General features: G+C 36.3%; 2 protein-coding genes across 3 annotated transcripts in view; one reads left to right on the top strand and one right to left on the bottom strand.

Moving 5' to 3' along the window:
• The window catches only part of SLC36A4 (solute carrier family 36 member 4), a 52,995-nt gene extending 47,173 nt beyond the window's left edge, over window positions 1–5,822 (top strand). The window contains exon 11 of one of the 2 annotated variants that reach the window (XM_050758914.1): window positions 1,193–5,822. In XM_050758914.1, coding sequence (XP_050614871.1) covers window positions 1,193–1,500 — 308 coding nt within the window. In that variant the 3' untranslated portion in view covers window positions 1,501–5,822. The remainder of the gene's footprint in view (window positions 1–1,192) is intronic. The other variant, XM_050758915.1, reaches the window with a different exon arrangement.
• CEP295 (centrosomal protein 295) overlaps window positions 1–16,871 on the bottom strand; it is a 1,096,927-nt gene that overhangs the window by 579,895 nt on the left and 500,161 nt on the right. The window lies entirely within an intron of this gene.

Raw genomic sequence — 16,871 nt, 5'->3', positions numbered from 1 at the left:
GCAACTCCAAACCCTCAACAAATCATTTGGACAAATAAGGAAGGAATATGAGTCTTGGTTTTTGCAAATCTTCTGTTGATGCATTTTGAAAAGATCAAGAAAGTACCAGACCAGAACTTGCAGAAAACTTGTCAACAGTTTGGAAATCTGCTGCCAATAGTGGAGTACTATTTTTTTTTTTTTAAAAAAGAACTTTTCATTATGAGGTAATTTACACAGAAAGGGTATAAAAGAAAGTAGTTACCATAAACCTCTAGTCAGCTTCGTCTAACGTTCACAGCTTCCATAATCACAGTACAATTATTAAGACCAAGGAATTAGCATGGATACAATGCTATTAACTACTTTATAGACCTTGTTGTAATTTTGCCAGTTTTCCCACTAAGATCCTTTTCTGGTCCAGGACATTAGCCATGGTCCCACTTGAATTTAGCTGTCATATTCATTTGTCTCTTCCAATCTTGACTGTCCTTGACTTTCTTTGTCTTTCTTGACCTTGACACTTTCGAAATGTCAGTAATTTTGTAGAATTTCTTTCCATTTGAATTTTTCTGATGCTTTCCCATGATTCGGTTGAAGTTAAGCATTTGTAGCAAGAATCCCACGGAAGTGATGCTGTGCACTTCTCAGCGTATCACATCATAGTATCAGTGTCTTACTGGTGATGTTAATTTTGCTTACTTGGTTAAGTTGGTCTCTTGACATATTTCTCTACTGTAAAGGTACTAGTTTTCCCTTTGTAATTAATAAGTATCTTGAAGATATTTTGAAACTCTGTAACTATCCAGATCTCATCGTTTTTGCCCACTAATTTCAGCATTCATCAGTGACTCTTCCTATCCAGTGATTATTGTGGTATTTGCTGAATGCTTTTCTGTTTCCGTTGGTCCTTCTATTTTGATAAATCGGAATTCTACTTTAAAGAATAGCTATCTCTTCTCTCTCATTTATTTATGTCCCACCACTGCATGTCTTGTGCATTATTGAGCTGTATGGGCAGACAAAGTAATGCAAATGCTTTGGAAATAAACTATCAAAACCTCTTTGCCCAGAATTTTAAAGCAAAAAATTAAAAGTTCTTTACATAAGAAACTGTTGACAAGTGAAAGTCTAGGAAATGTCGCCTACTTTTAGTATTCAGGTAAGTAACAAACATTTAAATAAGAAAAATAAATGTATTTTCATTTTCTAGGTGCCGGAGCAATTCTTATTCCTCGTTTAGACATTGTGATTTCCTTCGTTGGAGCTGTGAGCAGCAGCACATTGGCTCTAATCCTGCCACCTTTGGTTGAAATTCTTACATTTTCTAAGGAACATTATAATATATGGATGGTCCTGAAAAATATTTCTATAGCATTCATTGGAGTTGTTGGCTTCTTATTAGGTACATATATAACTGTTGAAGAAATTATTTATCCTACTCCCAAAGTTGTAGCTGGCACTCCACAAAGTCCTTTTCTAAATTTGAATTCAACATGCTTAACATCTGGTTTGAAATAGTAAAAGCAGAATCATGAGTCTTCTATTTTTGTCTCATTTCTGAAAATTATCAAGATAACTAGTAAAATACATTGCCATATACTTAAAAATGGTAACAAACTGTTTTCTTTGGCATAGTATTATTATTTTGGAAGTAATCATAGCTCTTTACCAGTAGTGGTAAACCTATGACAAATCCTTGCTTTTAAGTATTAGCAATAGTTTCAACAAATTAAGTTCTGAAAATTGAAAAAATTAAAATGTAAAAAAATTAAAAGAATAAGAATACTTCTATTATTCTTTTATCTCAGTAAGAAATACCTTAACCAAGATATCTCTTTTGCCTCTCACTTGAGAAGGGAATAGGATTTCAACAATAAGAGAATAAAATAGAATATATGTAACAAAAAGCTCTCTCCAGATCATCCTCGTGAATGCCAAAGTAAACTTTATGTATAATATTAAAAAAAAAACTCAATTGTGTTTTTAGTAGCCAAATACTAATAATTAGCTCCTGGAAGTATAGAAAACTCCCATTTTAACATAATATAAGCGTCAGAAAATTGCAAACACTAGAATTAATGTTACATTCTAGTGGTAGTTGATCTTCATAATCAAGAGGCACTGTTCAAGATCATGACTTAGTGTTTCAATGAAATTTGAAAACAGACTTTAAAAGTTATCCAGTGCAACTTCCTTATTTTTCATCAGAGGAAATGGAGGCCTAGAAAAGTTGAGTAACTTGGTCAGGACCACTCAACCTTGAGATTAAGAGAACCTAATCTTCTGACTCCCAGGCCAGGATGTTTTATTTCTCATATCATGTCCAAGGAAAAGAATAAATTATGTTCAGCTTAATTTTAGTATTGAATCTATTTGATTATATTTTAATACTTTGAAAATGAATTCATGATTTTTAATAGTATAAGTGACCTGAGCAGAAAATCAGAGAACTTGAAGAAACCTACACTGTGGCCATATAAACCTCAGCAAGAGAAAGAAGCTGTGCTCTTTTAAAACAGAATAGAGACCACTTGCTAGTGAAACTCCTGGCTAGTAAGATGTGTGTCCAGCTATACTATTTGTGGCTTGAGCTTTTTTTATTATTACCTTCCTTTCCTGAGTTTTGTAGGCACCATCTTCCTGAATGGCAGAAAATAGACACCTCAGAAAACAGAGGATTTGTGGACTCTTTCCAGCCCTGTGGCTTTTCTTATCACAGCCTTTTATTTATTATGAGCAGAATAAAAGAATCAGCTGGGTGTGGTGGTCTGTGCTTAATCCCAGCTATTCTGGAGGATAAGTTGGGAGGATCACTTGAGAGACCAGGAGCTCGAGACCAGCCTGGGCAACATAGTGAGACCTTGATTCTATAAAACATAAACATTTTAAAAAGCTTGACATGGTGGCATGTACCTGTAGTCCCGGCTACTCAGGAGGCTAAAGCAGGAGGATCCCTTGAGCACAGGAGTTTGAGGGTGTGGTAAGCTATGATTGTGCCAGTGCACTCCAGCCTGAGTAACAGAGGGAGATCCCAACTCTTTAAAACAAAAAAAAATATACAAGAATCATAGACCATAAAAGGATTCATGCTTAGAAAAAATCAAGATAATAAACCCCCTTCTAAATATTGAGACACTCCATGCTTCTTTCAGACAAATAACTTCTAATTATTCCATATTTTTCAAATTTTTAACCAAGATAAAGAATCTCTCGGTGGGGAAAATGAAAATTATTAATAATAGAATTGTCTCCTGACTTAAAAAAAAATTCATACTTTAAAACATAAACTGTTTACCCAGGCTGGTGATACTCTAGTTTGTTAGTATACTGTACTTGAAGATATCATCAAGATCACTATAGTTGTATATATTCTCTATTTTTATATATAAATGTTAACTTAGTTCAAGTATTTTTTGCTTATATCATTAACTGATCATCAAATACAATCCTAAAGATATATCAGAAGCTTTATTTTGGTACAAAGTCATAAGAATCAAAACTTTTTTAGCCATTCACATTAGGTATCAACAGTAGTTGTTTGAGATACTTTTATATCAAATCTGGTACACTGAGCCTTTAGTCACACTAAGAGAATGCAGAAGAAGTTATAGGAAAACGAATCTTCACTGAAACTAGTATTATATAATCTTGAATTAGATGTTTAAAAAACTTTATAGCTTGATATAAAATGAGTTGAAAATTATTTAATAGGAAGCAGCCCTAGGTTTTTGTCACCTGTTTTCAGATAATATTTCTAGTCTGTGTGTATTATTTCATTTTTACACTTTGGCCCATTGTTTATTTTCCTTATGGAATTCATCAGATGCAATGAAATTTGAATAGTTGATCATAGCAATAAATTTTAAATTCAGCACGAACACATCTTGAGCATATTATCGACCAGGCTTCCTTCAGCAATAAGAATGTGGAATCAACATCCAGTACTAAATTCAATAAATGATGAATACTTTAAATACAAGAAAAAGTTGGATTGCAGAAAAGAAGAGGGGCTAAAAAGGAGGAAAGTTTTAATTCTCAACAAGAAACACTATTTAGATGGAAAGCTTAAATGTATTCTTATTAAGGGTATTTGATGATACATTTTATTTGCAAAAATAACCAGTGGGTAATTTTTTCTCTGAAAATTTAGCTTTAAGGAGTCGTAAAATTTCCTTAAGATTTTGGAGACGATATTTCGATTATACCAGCTCTTGCTTTTATTTTGGGAGCCTGGAGAAATTAGAGTGATTGCACCTGTCAAATTTTGTATCTCATCGCTTTTGGATCATCACACTGTGACTAAAGTGACTTCAGCATTTTGTCAGCCACCACAGTGAAGAACTATTCCCTGAAAGTTAATCAGTGGCCTGAGAGCCTTTTTTTGCTACTGAGGGGGAAGAAAGGAAAGCTTTATTTACCTCTAATTGAGCTCCATACCAAGTCAGTTATCACTGTTCCCTTACACCCAAGAGTTTCATCAGTATTGGAGTCAGCTTGTCAAAACACTGGTTCTCAGACGTTTTTTTCAGAGGGTCTTCTTTTCCACACGTGGCCAGATTTCTTTACAATTAAGAAAGTAAGAGATACAGCATATTCTTGGTTAAAAACCGGCTTAGATGGTGTTACCAAATGAAAACAAGTCTGTATTAGCAAATGCCACATTATATTTAGTCATTTTCTCACTAAATTCTCCTTTATTAAAATGATTTCTGCATCTTGCCTAGACAATGCGCTTACATATTTACAAGTGTTGTATGTCAATGTGCGTGTTTTGAATTTCCTAACAGTGCCTAATCTTAGTAGTTTCACAGTAGTTACATAAAATCTCTTTAACTGCAAAATACTATAAAATATTACTTGAAATATTAAAAGTATTAGTGCCATTTCTAGCTGTGGCAAGGCACAAGTCTTACTATGAGTGACTTATGTCTTCTCGTAGATTTCAGTACAGCATCTGAGTAGTGGATCTGTTTACTGACAGCCTACACAAATTAGGTCCTGACCTAATTTCCTCATTTAAAAGGGAGAAGATTTGAAATAGAGCTAATGTAAATAATAAATTTATTTAAATAACATCAGTGGCTGAATACCATCTGTTGAGGAATAACTTGGTAAAAATATAGAACATTGATAATATACAATAATGATTTTCTAAAAAATGAGTCTGATCTTTTTGGCTCACCTGGCTTCCCTTAATAAGAAAATTTGAGAAACTTGGATCTGAAAAGTGTAGTAGTATACTTCCTAACATCAAATTCCTGGTTGTAATAGTTAATACTTTGGCAGCATTATGGTTAGTCTTGTTTATGCCATTGGCATTTACTAGGCTAAACTTTCTGAAACTGGTTTTGACCTATGAGATAAGGAAACATGCTTAAGAAATGGCTAGAAATGCTATTTATTGCCCTATGATAAGTGAAATAGCAAATCACTCTGATTCTTAAAATTTCATAATAAAATTAGTTCCTACATGCATGTGTGCACAAGTATATGCAGACACGCACACAACTCAGTGGTCTATGTGAATAGATACGAATACTAATTTGCTGTTCAAATTGGGTCCAGAAAGATGCTGTTTTGAAAAGAAAACACTCTAAATAAATACTTCATTAGAGTTTTCTTGATAACACATAAGAAAATACATGTTTACACCCCAAATAAATTCAGCTGTGGGTGGATTTTTGTTTTTCAAAATGATTTTGTTAGTTTGAATGAAACCTAAATATCATTGCACTCAAGTCAATTTTTTAAACATTTTTCTTTATAACAGAATACGAAAAACTCTGTCTTAAAGTATTGTAACTTTTCTGAATTTTCAATAAAATATTTTAGTTGTGGTTGCCTTTTAGATACATTTTTCTTTTATAAGGTTAAATGACATTGATAAGTGTCATAAGCTAAAAATGGCACTAGTATAATCTCATAATAAATAACATTTTAATCGGTCTTTATGGTTAATTCTCGGTTATGCTGGAAGTTGATATTGTGTACTTCTAAGATTTAAGAGCAGAAGTTGATTAAAAATGAAAGAACATACTCAAAACTGTGACCTGAACTTCCTGCAGCATGAATGCAGGATGAGCTGTCTGCAGATGCTGCATTCATGATTTAATTTACTGCTTTTGTAAGGTCAAGAATATGTATCAATCATTTTGTTGGCATAATGCTTTTGGAAAGCATTATGCCAATCCTGTAATAAAAGATCATAAAGATATTTATAGTTTCACATTAGTAATCCTGCTCTTGTGAACTTAGCATAAAGACATATCATAGTTCACAGAAGAGAGCTGCTATGCCTAAAGGTGTGTGACAGCATTATGTTTTAATGTGAAAAACTGGAAACAACCTACATGTTCAGCAAGAGGGGGATCATAAATTATGATAAGCTAGAACACAATGATGATTATATTACACCAAATGTATACTGAGGACTGATAATTTGGGAAATTAAAAAATACATTAAATTTTAATTGCAGCTCTACAAAATATGCTTCTGGGCCAAGACAAGGAGATTTGTGGAAAATGGAACCATAATGTCAGGATAAAGAAATACGTTTTACTGTTTTTAAATGACTAGTGAAAGGAGGGATGTGAGAGGAATAAGCAGAAATGGTTTTGGGAACAGGACGTTGATAAAGCCTTGGTAGTAGTACATGCTTCTGGCAAGCAACAGAAAGAACACAAAGACACACGCACACACACACGCACACACACACACTTCAAATTAGATAGGGTTAGGACTAGGTGCTTGTAAACTGCAATGAAAAGCCCTGTGGGGTACTTGATGGAGGAAAAAAAATAACGATGGTTGGTACTATAACTGGTAGAACAAGGTACTACTCTTATGTAAAAACCAATGCACAACATTTTCCAAAGAAACCTTTCTTTATGAATTATTGGAGAAAGCTTTCTTTTGGAAAGGTTGTGCATTGTTTTATTTTAAGTCCTGGGGTACATGTGTAGGATGTGCAGGTTTGTTATATAGGTAAACGTGTGCCATGGTGGTTTGCTGCACCTATCAATGCATCACCTAAGCCCAGCATGCATTAGCTATTTTTCCTAATGCTCTCCCTCCTCCCATCCCACCCCCAAACAGGCCCCAGTGTGGTGTTCCCCTCCCTGTGTCCTTTTTTATGGTTTCATAGTATTCCATGGTGTATATGTACCACGTTTTCTTTAGTCTATCATTGATTGGCAGTTGCGTTGATTCCAGGTCTTTGCTATTGTGAAGCATGCTGCACTGAACATACTCATGCATGTATCTCTGTAATGCAGTGATTTATATTCTTTTGAGTATTTACCCAGTAATGGGATTGCTGGGTCAAATGGTATTTCTGGTTCTAGATCTTTGAGGAATTGCACACTGTCTTCCACAATAGTTGAACTAATTTATATTCCTACCAACAGTGTAAAGGCATTCCTACTTCTGTGCAACCTCGCCAGTATCTCTTATTTCTTGACTTTTTAATAATTGCCATTCTGACTGGCATAAGATGGTATCTCATTTATTTATTTATTTATTTATTTATTTTGGGACGGAGTCTCGCTCTGCTGCCCAGGCTGGAGTGCAGTGGCGCAGTCTTGGCTGGCTGCAAGCTCTGCCTCCCGGGTTCATGCCATTCTCCTGCCTCAGCCTCCTGAGTAGCTGGGACTACAGGGGCCTGCCATCATGCCCGGCTAATTTTTTTGTATTTTTAGTAGAGACAGGGCTTGACCATGTTAGCCTGGATGGTCTCGATCTCCTGACCTCGTGATCCGCCTGCCTTGGCCTCCCAAAGTGCTGGGATTACAGGCGTGAGCCACCGCGCCCGGCCTCTCATTTAGGTTTTGATTTGCATTTCTTTAATGATTGGTGATGATGAGTTTTTTTCCATATATTTGTTGGCCACATAAATGTCTTCTTTTGAGAAGTGTCTGTTCATATCCTTTGCCCACTTTTTAATATGGTTGTTTTTTTCTTGTAGATTTGTTTAAGTTCCTTGTAGATTTTGGATATTAGTCCTTTGTCAGATGGATAGGTTGCAAATTTTCTCCCACTCTGTAGGTTGCCTGTTCACTCTGATGCTAGTTTCTTTTGCTGTGCATAAGCTTTTTAGTTTAATTAGATACCATTTGTCATTTTTTGCTTTTGCTGCAATTGCTTTTGGTGATTTTGTCATGAAATCTTTGCCAGTGCCTATGTCCTGACTGGTATCGCCTAGATTTTCTTCTAGGGTTTTTATAGTTTTGGCTGTTACATTTAAGTCTTTAATCCATCTTGAGTTAATTTTTGTATATGGTGTAAGGAAGGGGTTCACTTTCAGTTTTCTGCATATGGCTAGCCAGTTCTCCCAGTACCATTTATTGAATAGGGAGTCCTTTCCCCATTGCTTGTTTTGTCAGGTTTGTCAAAGATCAGATGGTTGTAGATGTGTGGTGGTGTTTCTGTGTTCTCTATTCTGTTCCATTGGTTTATGTGTCTGTTGTGCATTGGTTTTTAAAGAACAGATTTGGTTTCAAGTTTCCCTGTAAAGGTAGATTTGTTTGATGGCTTAAAATGTGAGGGAATTGGGACTTTTGGTCATCAGTTTTCTGGTGCCATGAAGCATGGGACTAGCAGGTATTAATGATAGAAACTAAAGCTAATATGTCAGCCTTGCCAAGGAGTTATTAAATAGTTTTGTTATTCTGCATGCTGGATCTCTGTGCAAAAGGACAGGGACTGGCCACCAAATGCCCATCCTGCACTGAAGGGAGAGGAATGGTGTGCTGGGTGTGGATCAAGGGAGAGCAGGTCTAGAGTCGAATAAGAAAGTAAAGTAGACCAAAAAGAAAAAAAGAGGTGGGTGGGCAGTGCAGAAGTGAGCACCTCAGATCATGGACCTTTAGTGTCTTCTTATCTTTGTAGCTCCCACACCCAGCAGTACCCCACAAGAGCACAGAATAGGTGCTTGAAAATCTGATCTTGTCACTTTCTTAAATCTACTGTCTTCTCCAGTCTTGGTTGTACAAAGACCGAGCTTTTTAATATGGTACCAAAGCTGGCCTCACTCCCTGCCTCACCCCAAAAGTTGCAGCAACACCAAATTGCTGCCAGCACCACAAGCACACCACACACACAGTTTCATCTGCATGACTCCAGAAGCTTCTCATGCTAAAATGATTTCCTTCTCCCTCCCTGGTCAATTCTTACTTAGGATTCCGTTTAGGAGGCTCTTCTACTAGGAAGCTTTCACATACATCCTTACCTGTACCTAGAGTGAGTTATATATTCCTTCATTTTTCCTTTCTTCTCTGCCCTCCCCTAGACACTATGAGCTCCATGAGCGAGGTACTTTGATCAATTATGTTCAATTCTGAAAATACAGTGCTAGAAGAATGTCAGGCACATAGCGGACACTCAAAAAATTTTGTTGAACAATGAATGAATTGACAGAAAAGCCCGTATTAGAGCTCTGGTACTTAAAATCTTCAAGTGCAGGGGCAAAACCATGCTTTCTGTGCTGTCTGTCCTCTGCCCCTATGCCTTTTTGTTGATTGAATGTGACCAACCTTTTCCACTTTGTTCAGCAGGCTACAATACTGTAAAGCAAAGACATCCATGTCTGAGTGTCTTACAGAAAATCGTATGAATCAGACAAATCTTAAAAACATATTTACAAGTAATGTATGTGAAGTCTGTAAGAAGGAAAAAATCAAAAACCCTCACAGCCCTTTCCGTTTCTGTGTTTTACATGAGCAGATTAAATTTTGGAAATAAATCAGTTATACTTTCTACCCATTGTTTGTAAAATTAGATGTAACCTGGACTGCAAGTGATCCTTTTCTAAGAAGACAAAAGCATAACACCCAGAGCTATTTTTCTAAATTTTTGATGCCTAAAGGTTCCCTGCTTGTAAAAGAATCATTTATTCAGTAGTTTTTTGTGGATCTTCTCACAAAAGAGGGCATTCTCTGGCTGTTTTGAGAACCTACCTATTGTCTGAGTGCATTCTGGTATATGTCATAAACAGAGCCCACTCAATGCGAAGCAAGAATGAGAATCTCTATGTGTTGGGAAATGTGGACTGGCCAAGGTGGCCATTGTATAGAAATAGCTCAAAAAGTAGAAAATAAGAATCTCAATGAGTGTCTGGAAGTGGGAATTATGTAACTGAAAATGCATTTGCTCCAGCGCATTGCCTTTCATGAGACGTTGCTCAAGTATGTAGTTTGCACATACAGCAGAGTGTGCTCTGTGGAAAAAAAAAATTACCTCAACCAACCAGTATTAGTACTTTTCAGTATAAAACAGATAAATTTAGCCACTGGAAGAGGACAAGAGGCATCAATATAACACTTTGCACAGCAAAAACCTATCTGGGTCACCGTTTTTAGGATACGCTTGGAAAACTAACCACCCAGTGTTAATGGCTGGTAAGTATTATACTGAAACGAACTGCTGGAAATCACACATAATCAATGATGCCCATCAAATGCATACTGGCAGAGATTTTGCTTTTTAGCCACTGTTGTATAGATGTGAACTGTTTAATGACTTCTGGTTATTGTGATGCAGAAAATCCAAACCATAGAAGATATTTTCTAAAATTAAAATTGCTTTGGAGGCACTACATAGATGGGAAAAGATGTGTTGTTCTCAATTCTGACAGGCCCAGATTATTACAAGGTTAGGAGAGTAGCCCCTAAATGCAAATCCACACACTAATTGTTTTTCAGAGGTTAACTAGCAGTCTACCATAGTACCTCCTGACTGAAGTGTAATGTTCAAAGAAACAGTGAAAATAATAATTCTGATCATCTTGCAGTTCTTGAGTGTACACCTTTCAACACATTTTGCCAGAAGATGGGCAGTGACTACAGATACATTTTTTTCTCTCTGAAAAAAAAATGTTGGTTGCCAGAGGGAAACATCCTAGGACCTGAAAAATCATGGATGGGAAAATTTCTCCATGACACTGATAATGCCATTAAAGACCGTTTCTGTCACTTCAAATGTGGTGTATCTCAGCAATAGCCTTAATTATCTTGACAAGCCAGAACTTACCACTTTGGGGATAAAGTTTTGCCAATTTCCAATGATGAGGGTAAAGGGTTGGGATTAAAACAAAACAAAACAAGCTGTGGAACAAATGCCTCAGTCACTAGGAATCTGACTCATCCCCAATACTTGATTATTTTCTTTCTCATTAGAGAAAACAAAACAATGAAATCTTGGGGATGCTTAAAAAAACACATCAAGATGCCACAATAGAATATAAAGAATTGCTCTACAGCGTGGTCCCCAACATTTCTGGCACCAGAGACCAGTTTTGTGGAAGACGATTTTTCCACAGACGGGGTCGGGGGGTTGGTTTTGGGATGAAACTGTTCCATTTCAGATCATCAGGCATTACCAGATTCCAATAAGAGGCGCACAGCCTACATCCCTTGCATGCACAGTTCATGAAAGAGTCCCCGCTCCTATGAGAATCTCGTGCTGCTGTTGATCTGACATGAGGCAGAGCTCAGGTGGTAATGCTTGCCAGCTGCTCACCTTTTGCTGTGTGGTCTGTTCCTAATGGGCCATGGGACCTATGCCCTAAAGAGTGCAATGTAATCAGAGTAGATTAGGAATTTGTCACTAAGCCCAAGTAAAACCAATCAAACTTCCAGGTTTTGATTCCATTGTGGACTTAAGAGTTTTCAAGGTACTGCTCACTCATAAATCTCTCCATTCATTCCCTGTCCATGTTTGAGCTGGACTGAAATAACATTCTGATAACAGAATTAATCAGATGACGCCCTCAATCACTTGCTGACATTCCTAATGACCTATCATTGTAATTTTAAATTCTTTAACTTAGTAGCAATAAAGAGGCAGGAAGGAAACATACTGCATGTAGAACGTAATGCTTCCATTATTGAGCCAAAAACCTAGTGAAATTAACAGTGAGATCAGCCATCTTCTACTGACATGAAACAATTTGTCTTACCTTTAATATTACCTTCAGTTTTTATAATTTAAATATGTGTCATGTCTCTTTCTGTTCACTTAAAGTTAATGGTCCAAGAGTCCACTTAACAACTAAGTGGTTTGGGGATAACAAAAATAGATTGTTGCTGGTGAGAGATTGTTGATGGAATGAATGAGTCTGGGAATTGTCTAGACTACACAATGCCTGAGTGTGGTGAAAGATTGCCCTCAAATGGTTTTTCCTGGTTGTGTCCAGGGACATTGGAAATGTGTTAAGAATAGGTACGAGTGGGAGTGTTACAAGTCCTAGGATTTGCTTTTGATGAAAACAACAGATTTTTGAGGAAGATTAATCTTTTGAGACCTAATATATAAGATAAGTGTTCACATTAGTGTTAAATAAATTACATCATCAGTCATCATGTTTTAATATTGAGACAGAAGGCCAGTGGGTCAGAAACCTTCTAAATCTGCCGAAGGATGCAAATAATTTTTCTTTTTGACAAGAAGATTCACTTGCCAAAATTTCAACCCAAACTTAAAATATTGCATTTTCCCCCCATGGTATTCGGGGTATATTCTCTCAATGGTTACCCTGATAGAGTTCATGATATTTGTGAAAAAAGAAAGAAATGAAAAAAAAAGCAAACCTATTTTTGGTATCCACATATTTTTGTAAGTCTGGGGCTGGAAATATTTCAACAGCAAGAAAGAGGAAATACGTTTCCTAGACACTAAGTCTGTTCACCATTCTTCAATTCAGCCCCATTTTCAAAATTGATTGACTCAATGAAACTGCATCTTGATGAATATGGCTGACAGGAAAAAATTGTTATCATGGTGTATTAATCATGACAATTAATATAGCTGCTGGAACAAACTACCCCTAAAATCCTAGTAGCTTAACATAATAAAAATTTATTTCTTTCTCATGTCACAATGTGCTGTATTATCAAGCTCATTGCCTCCACATAGGGATGCAGGATCCCAGCTCTTTGCACCTGTGTCACTACCATACTGAACACATGGCCTCTAGGGTCTCCACGGAAGAGGATGAAAAAGCACAGGCAACCATGCTTGAGCTCTTATGGCCAGGCCTAGAAGAAGGGTACATCACTTCCACCCACTTCCTGTTACCTAGAACCTAATCACATGGCCCTGTGTTATTAATTCCAAGGTGTGCCCAGAAAGAGGAAATGTTATTTTATATTAAAAATCAATTATGCTATTGCTTAAGATCCAAAAAAGCATGTGAATTTTAATACTTCAAAGAAACTGAGTTTAAGGATTCCAGTTGAAGTTATACTATAGACTACTGAGAACCCACATTTACACTCTGCCATCCTAAGAAGCATCTTTGGTGAAGAAGTTTGAGAAGTTAGTAGCGATGGGCTCAGACTGAGCTGTCCACACGTTTTCAGTCATCAACATTAGAGAGCCAGAATCAGGTACACAATTAACAGACAATGAAATTTCTTCTCACACATTCCCTCCCGTCATTCCCTTAATGAAGAAAATGACTCATGAGAGACTGAAACAGATGAGATGCTGATCTTATTAGCGCTGTGATCCAAACCAAGCAGCCTCAACAGGGGAACCAAAAAAGAGACAGTAATTGAGGACTACATTATATTATTAAAGAGATAGAAGGGAATCCTGTCATTTGCGGCAATGTGGATGGAACTGAAAGACATTATGTTAAGTGAAATAAGCCAGGAACAGAAAATTAAACACCACATGTTCTCACTCATGTGGAAGCTAAAAAAGGTGATATCATAGAAGTAAAAAGTAGGACAGAGGATATTAGAGGCTGGGAATGGTAGGGAGAAGGGAGGGATAGGGAGATATCTGATAAAGGATACAAAGTTACTGATAGGAGAAATAAGTTCTAGTGCTATATAACTGTAGGATGATTAGAGTTAACAACAAAATGTTATGTATTTTCAAATAACTAGAAGGATATTGAGCATTCCCAAGGCAAAGAACCAATAAATGTTTGAGATGATGGATATACTAATCTACCTAATCTGATCACTATAGAGAATATATATCGAAATATCTCTATGTACCCCATAAGTATGTACAATTATTATTTGTCAATTGCAAAAATTCTTTTAAGGTGGAAGGAATTCAGTCCTTTCATCTTTTAAAAGAAAGGAGAAACTTTGACAATGGAGAGGAATATGAAATGATGTCTCACATGTATTTTGATACCGAAATTTGCATGCACTTTTTCTCTTCAAACTTTAATTGACAAAATTAAGCCAGCATCATACAGGAAATGCAGCCATGGAAATAAATTTAAAAAGTCCTTCCAAGCACAGCAAGGTGCCAATAAATATTTGATGAATTGAGGAACAGATGCAAAGAATAATAGTGCAGTACTGACAGCTTCTGAATACAGCACTTTATCATTTTTCATTAAAAGGATAAAGTCAGGCTGGGCACAGTGGCTCATGCCAGTAATCTCAGTACTTTGGGAGGCCAAGGTGAATGGATCACTTAAGGTCAAGAAACCAGCCTGGCCAACATGGTGAAACCCCATCTCTACTAAAAATACAAAAATTAGCTAGGCATGGTGGCAGGTGCCTGTAATCCTAGTTACTCTGGAGGCTGAGGCAGAAGAATTGCTTGAACCTGGGAGGTGGAGGTTGCAGTGAGCTGAGATTGTGCCACTGTACTCCAGCCTGGGCAACAGAGTGAGACCCTGTCTAAAAAAAAAAAAAAAAAAAAAAAAAAGGATTAAGTCAGTAATTAAACTTGCTGTCTTGAGTTTCCATACTCACTTAAAGAGACTTAATTTCTGGAAGTTGGAATAGCATTAAATATTTAATTATGGGCCAGGCGCAGTGCCTCATGTCTGTAATCCCAGCAATTTATGAAGCCGAGGCAGGAGGATCTCTTGAGGCCAGGAGCTCAACACCAGCCTGGGCAACACAGACCTCATCTCTACAGAAAAAAAAAAAATGTAATTATGATACGGCTGTAAGTAAATAGGTATAAGTTTTGTATTTTTAAGTAAAACCCATAGTCTAATACAATATTAGAATAAATATCTCTGGACATAATAGGTAAAAATGAAAGCAACTAAACCTTTAGAATAGGGTGTAGATGCCTCCAAATCACAAATGAAGCCCTATTCCTTTGTGCTCAATTTCACCATCAGTTGCTGCTTTAGCTTAGTTACTGCTCATACTTAAAAAACATCAAACTTAGGAGGTGATTCCATGATGATTTTAGTTCCCATCAATTATGTTCCCTTATTTCTGGGGTTTTCCAGTTTCAGCCTATGGTTTCCAAGCTGGGTAGTTGTCATTGTCTTAAATTAACGACCCTTCTCTTCTCTGTGGTAGCACAGGATGGCACTAGCAGAATGAAATGGTGGTCCTCATAGTTGCTTCCATTAGCTTCTCCCAGCAGAGAATTTGCCTCCTTTGGCAGCCTAAATTTTAAAATGCTGTCTCATCCCTCTCTTTTGTATCTTTCTTGTTAATTTTATCCTGTTCCCTTTCCTCTCTATTGGTCTTCATTAATGGAGGTCCAATGCACAGAATAAAATAAGAATTTTTCCAAATATGTCCAACAGCTACTTTGCCATTGGTTGCTGAGAGTTGCCACCCAAGCATCATTATCTATAGGCCTTTGACAAGCTCAGCAAGACTTAAGGACACTTGACTTCTGTGAAAATGAGGAAAACCAAAAGTAATTACGAATAAAATTTCTTTAAAGTTTATAAAGAGCTTCAGTGTTTTCCCTCTTCTTTTGGACTTAAGGAAACATTTTTAAAAACAAATAAAACTCCCATTACTACCTTCAAATTTGGCCTCATAGAACAATAAGCATGGCCCATTATCTCCTAAATAATTCATAAGGACAGTTATTTATTACATGATATCTCATTGCTCTCCTTTAATAGAGTGGGTCTGCTATAGATAATAAACAGTAAAAACAAATAGTTATAGGGCTCTATGGGTGCCCTCTATGTGGGTGGGGCCCTTTATACATAGTATCTTGTTGAAGTCTTACTATATGAGGGAAGCAGCATTGTGATCCCAATTTACAGAAGAGGAAACTGAGACTGAAGAAAGTATGGAGCTATGCTAGTAAGTGGAGAAGCCAGGATAGAAATCTAAGTACGACCAACACTAAACCCCATGCCCTTAACCAATTTATTACTTATTATATTTCATTGCTTCTCTGTACAGGGAGATGACACTGAACAGTTGTGGATCAAATTAATTATCATCCTATGGCATTATTTAACTTTAACGATAATAGCTCTTGGCATTTTTCAAAAGTCAGATGATGAAGCAGTAAATTCTTTGGGTGATTATGTGAATGCTTCCAGAATGTTCTAGTCTCCTTAAAAATGTCAGGGAGTAAAAGAAAGGAGACAAGCTCAAATCGGAACAGGTCAGATGTAAAAAAGAATTTCTCGAGAGTACAATAAGTATGGAAATGTTTTACCGAGAGATGGAGTAAGTTATCTTGAGATGCCTGCAAGACATTCAGCTCAGGGCAAGAGAAATTGGCTAAATTACTTCTGTGAGTCTTTAAGGGTTTTCATTTTTAAAAAAAATTTGGAAACAAGATCCAGATGTCTAAAACGTCTGCAGTTATAATAAGGAAAAACCAAACAATCCCAAATCTCCCTGAATGTAAGAATTATTTAGACAATTTAGATTTTGATGACATTCTATTAAAATTAAGACCCCCAAATAAGAATAAAAAGTCACGTACAATGATAATTTCAATGTTAATTCAATATGGCTACAATATTTTGGAGATATATGTGTGTGTGTGTATGTATATGCATACACACATGTATGCATGTGTATACACATATATCATTAAAATCCTTCTAAAGAATATATATATATCATTTAAATGAAAATGTCTAAAAATGTAATGATTATTTGAGTTGCATGTTCAGAGATATAAAAGCAAATCAAAT

Source organism: Macaca thibetana, chromosome 14, assembly GCF_024542745.1.
Source record: "Macaca thibetana thibetana isolate TM-01 chromosome 14, ASM2454274v1, whole genome shotgun sequence".
In the NCBI taxonomy this organism is placed as follows: Eukaryota; Metazoa; Chordata; class Mammalia; order Primates; family Cercopithecidae; genus Macaca; species Macaca thibetana.
Note: the sequence above shows the minus strand (reverse complement) of the source record. Positions and strands in the feature narration are given on the sequence as shown.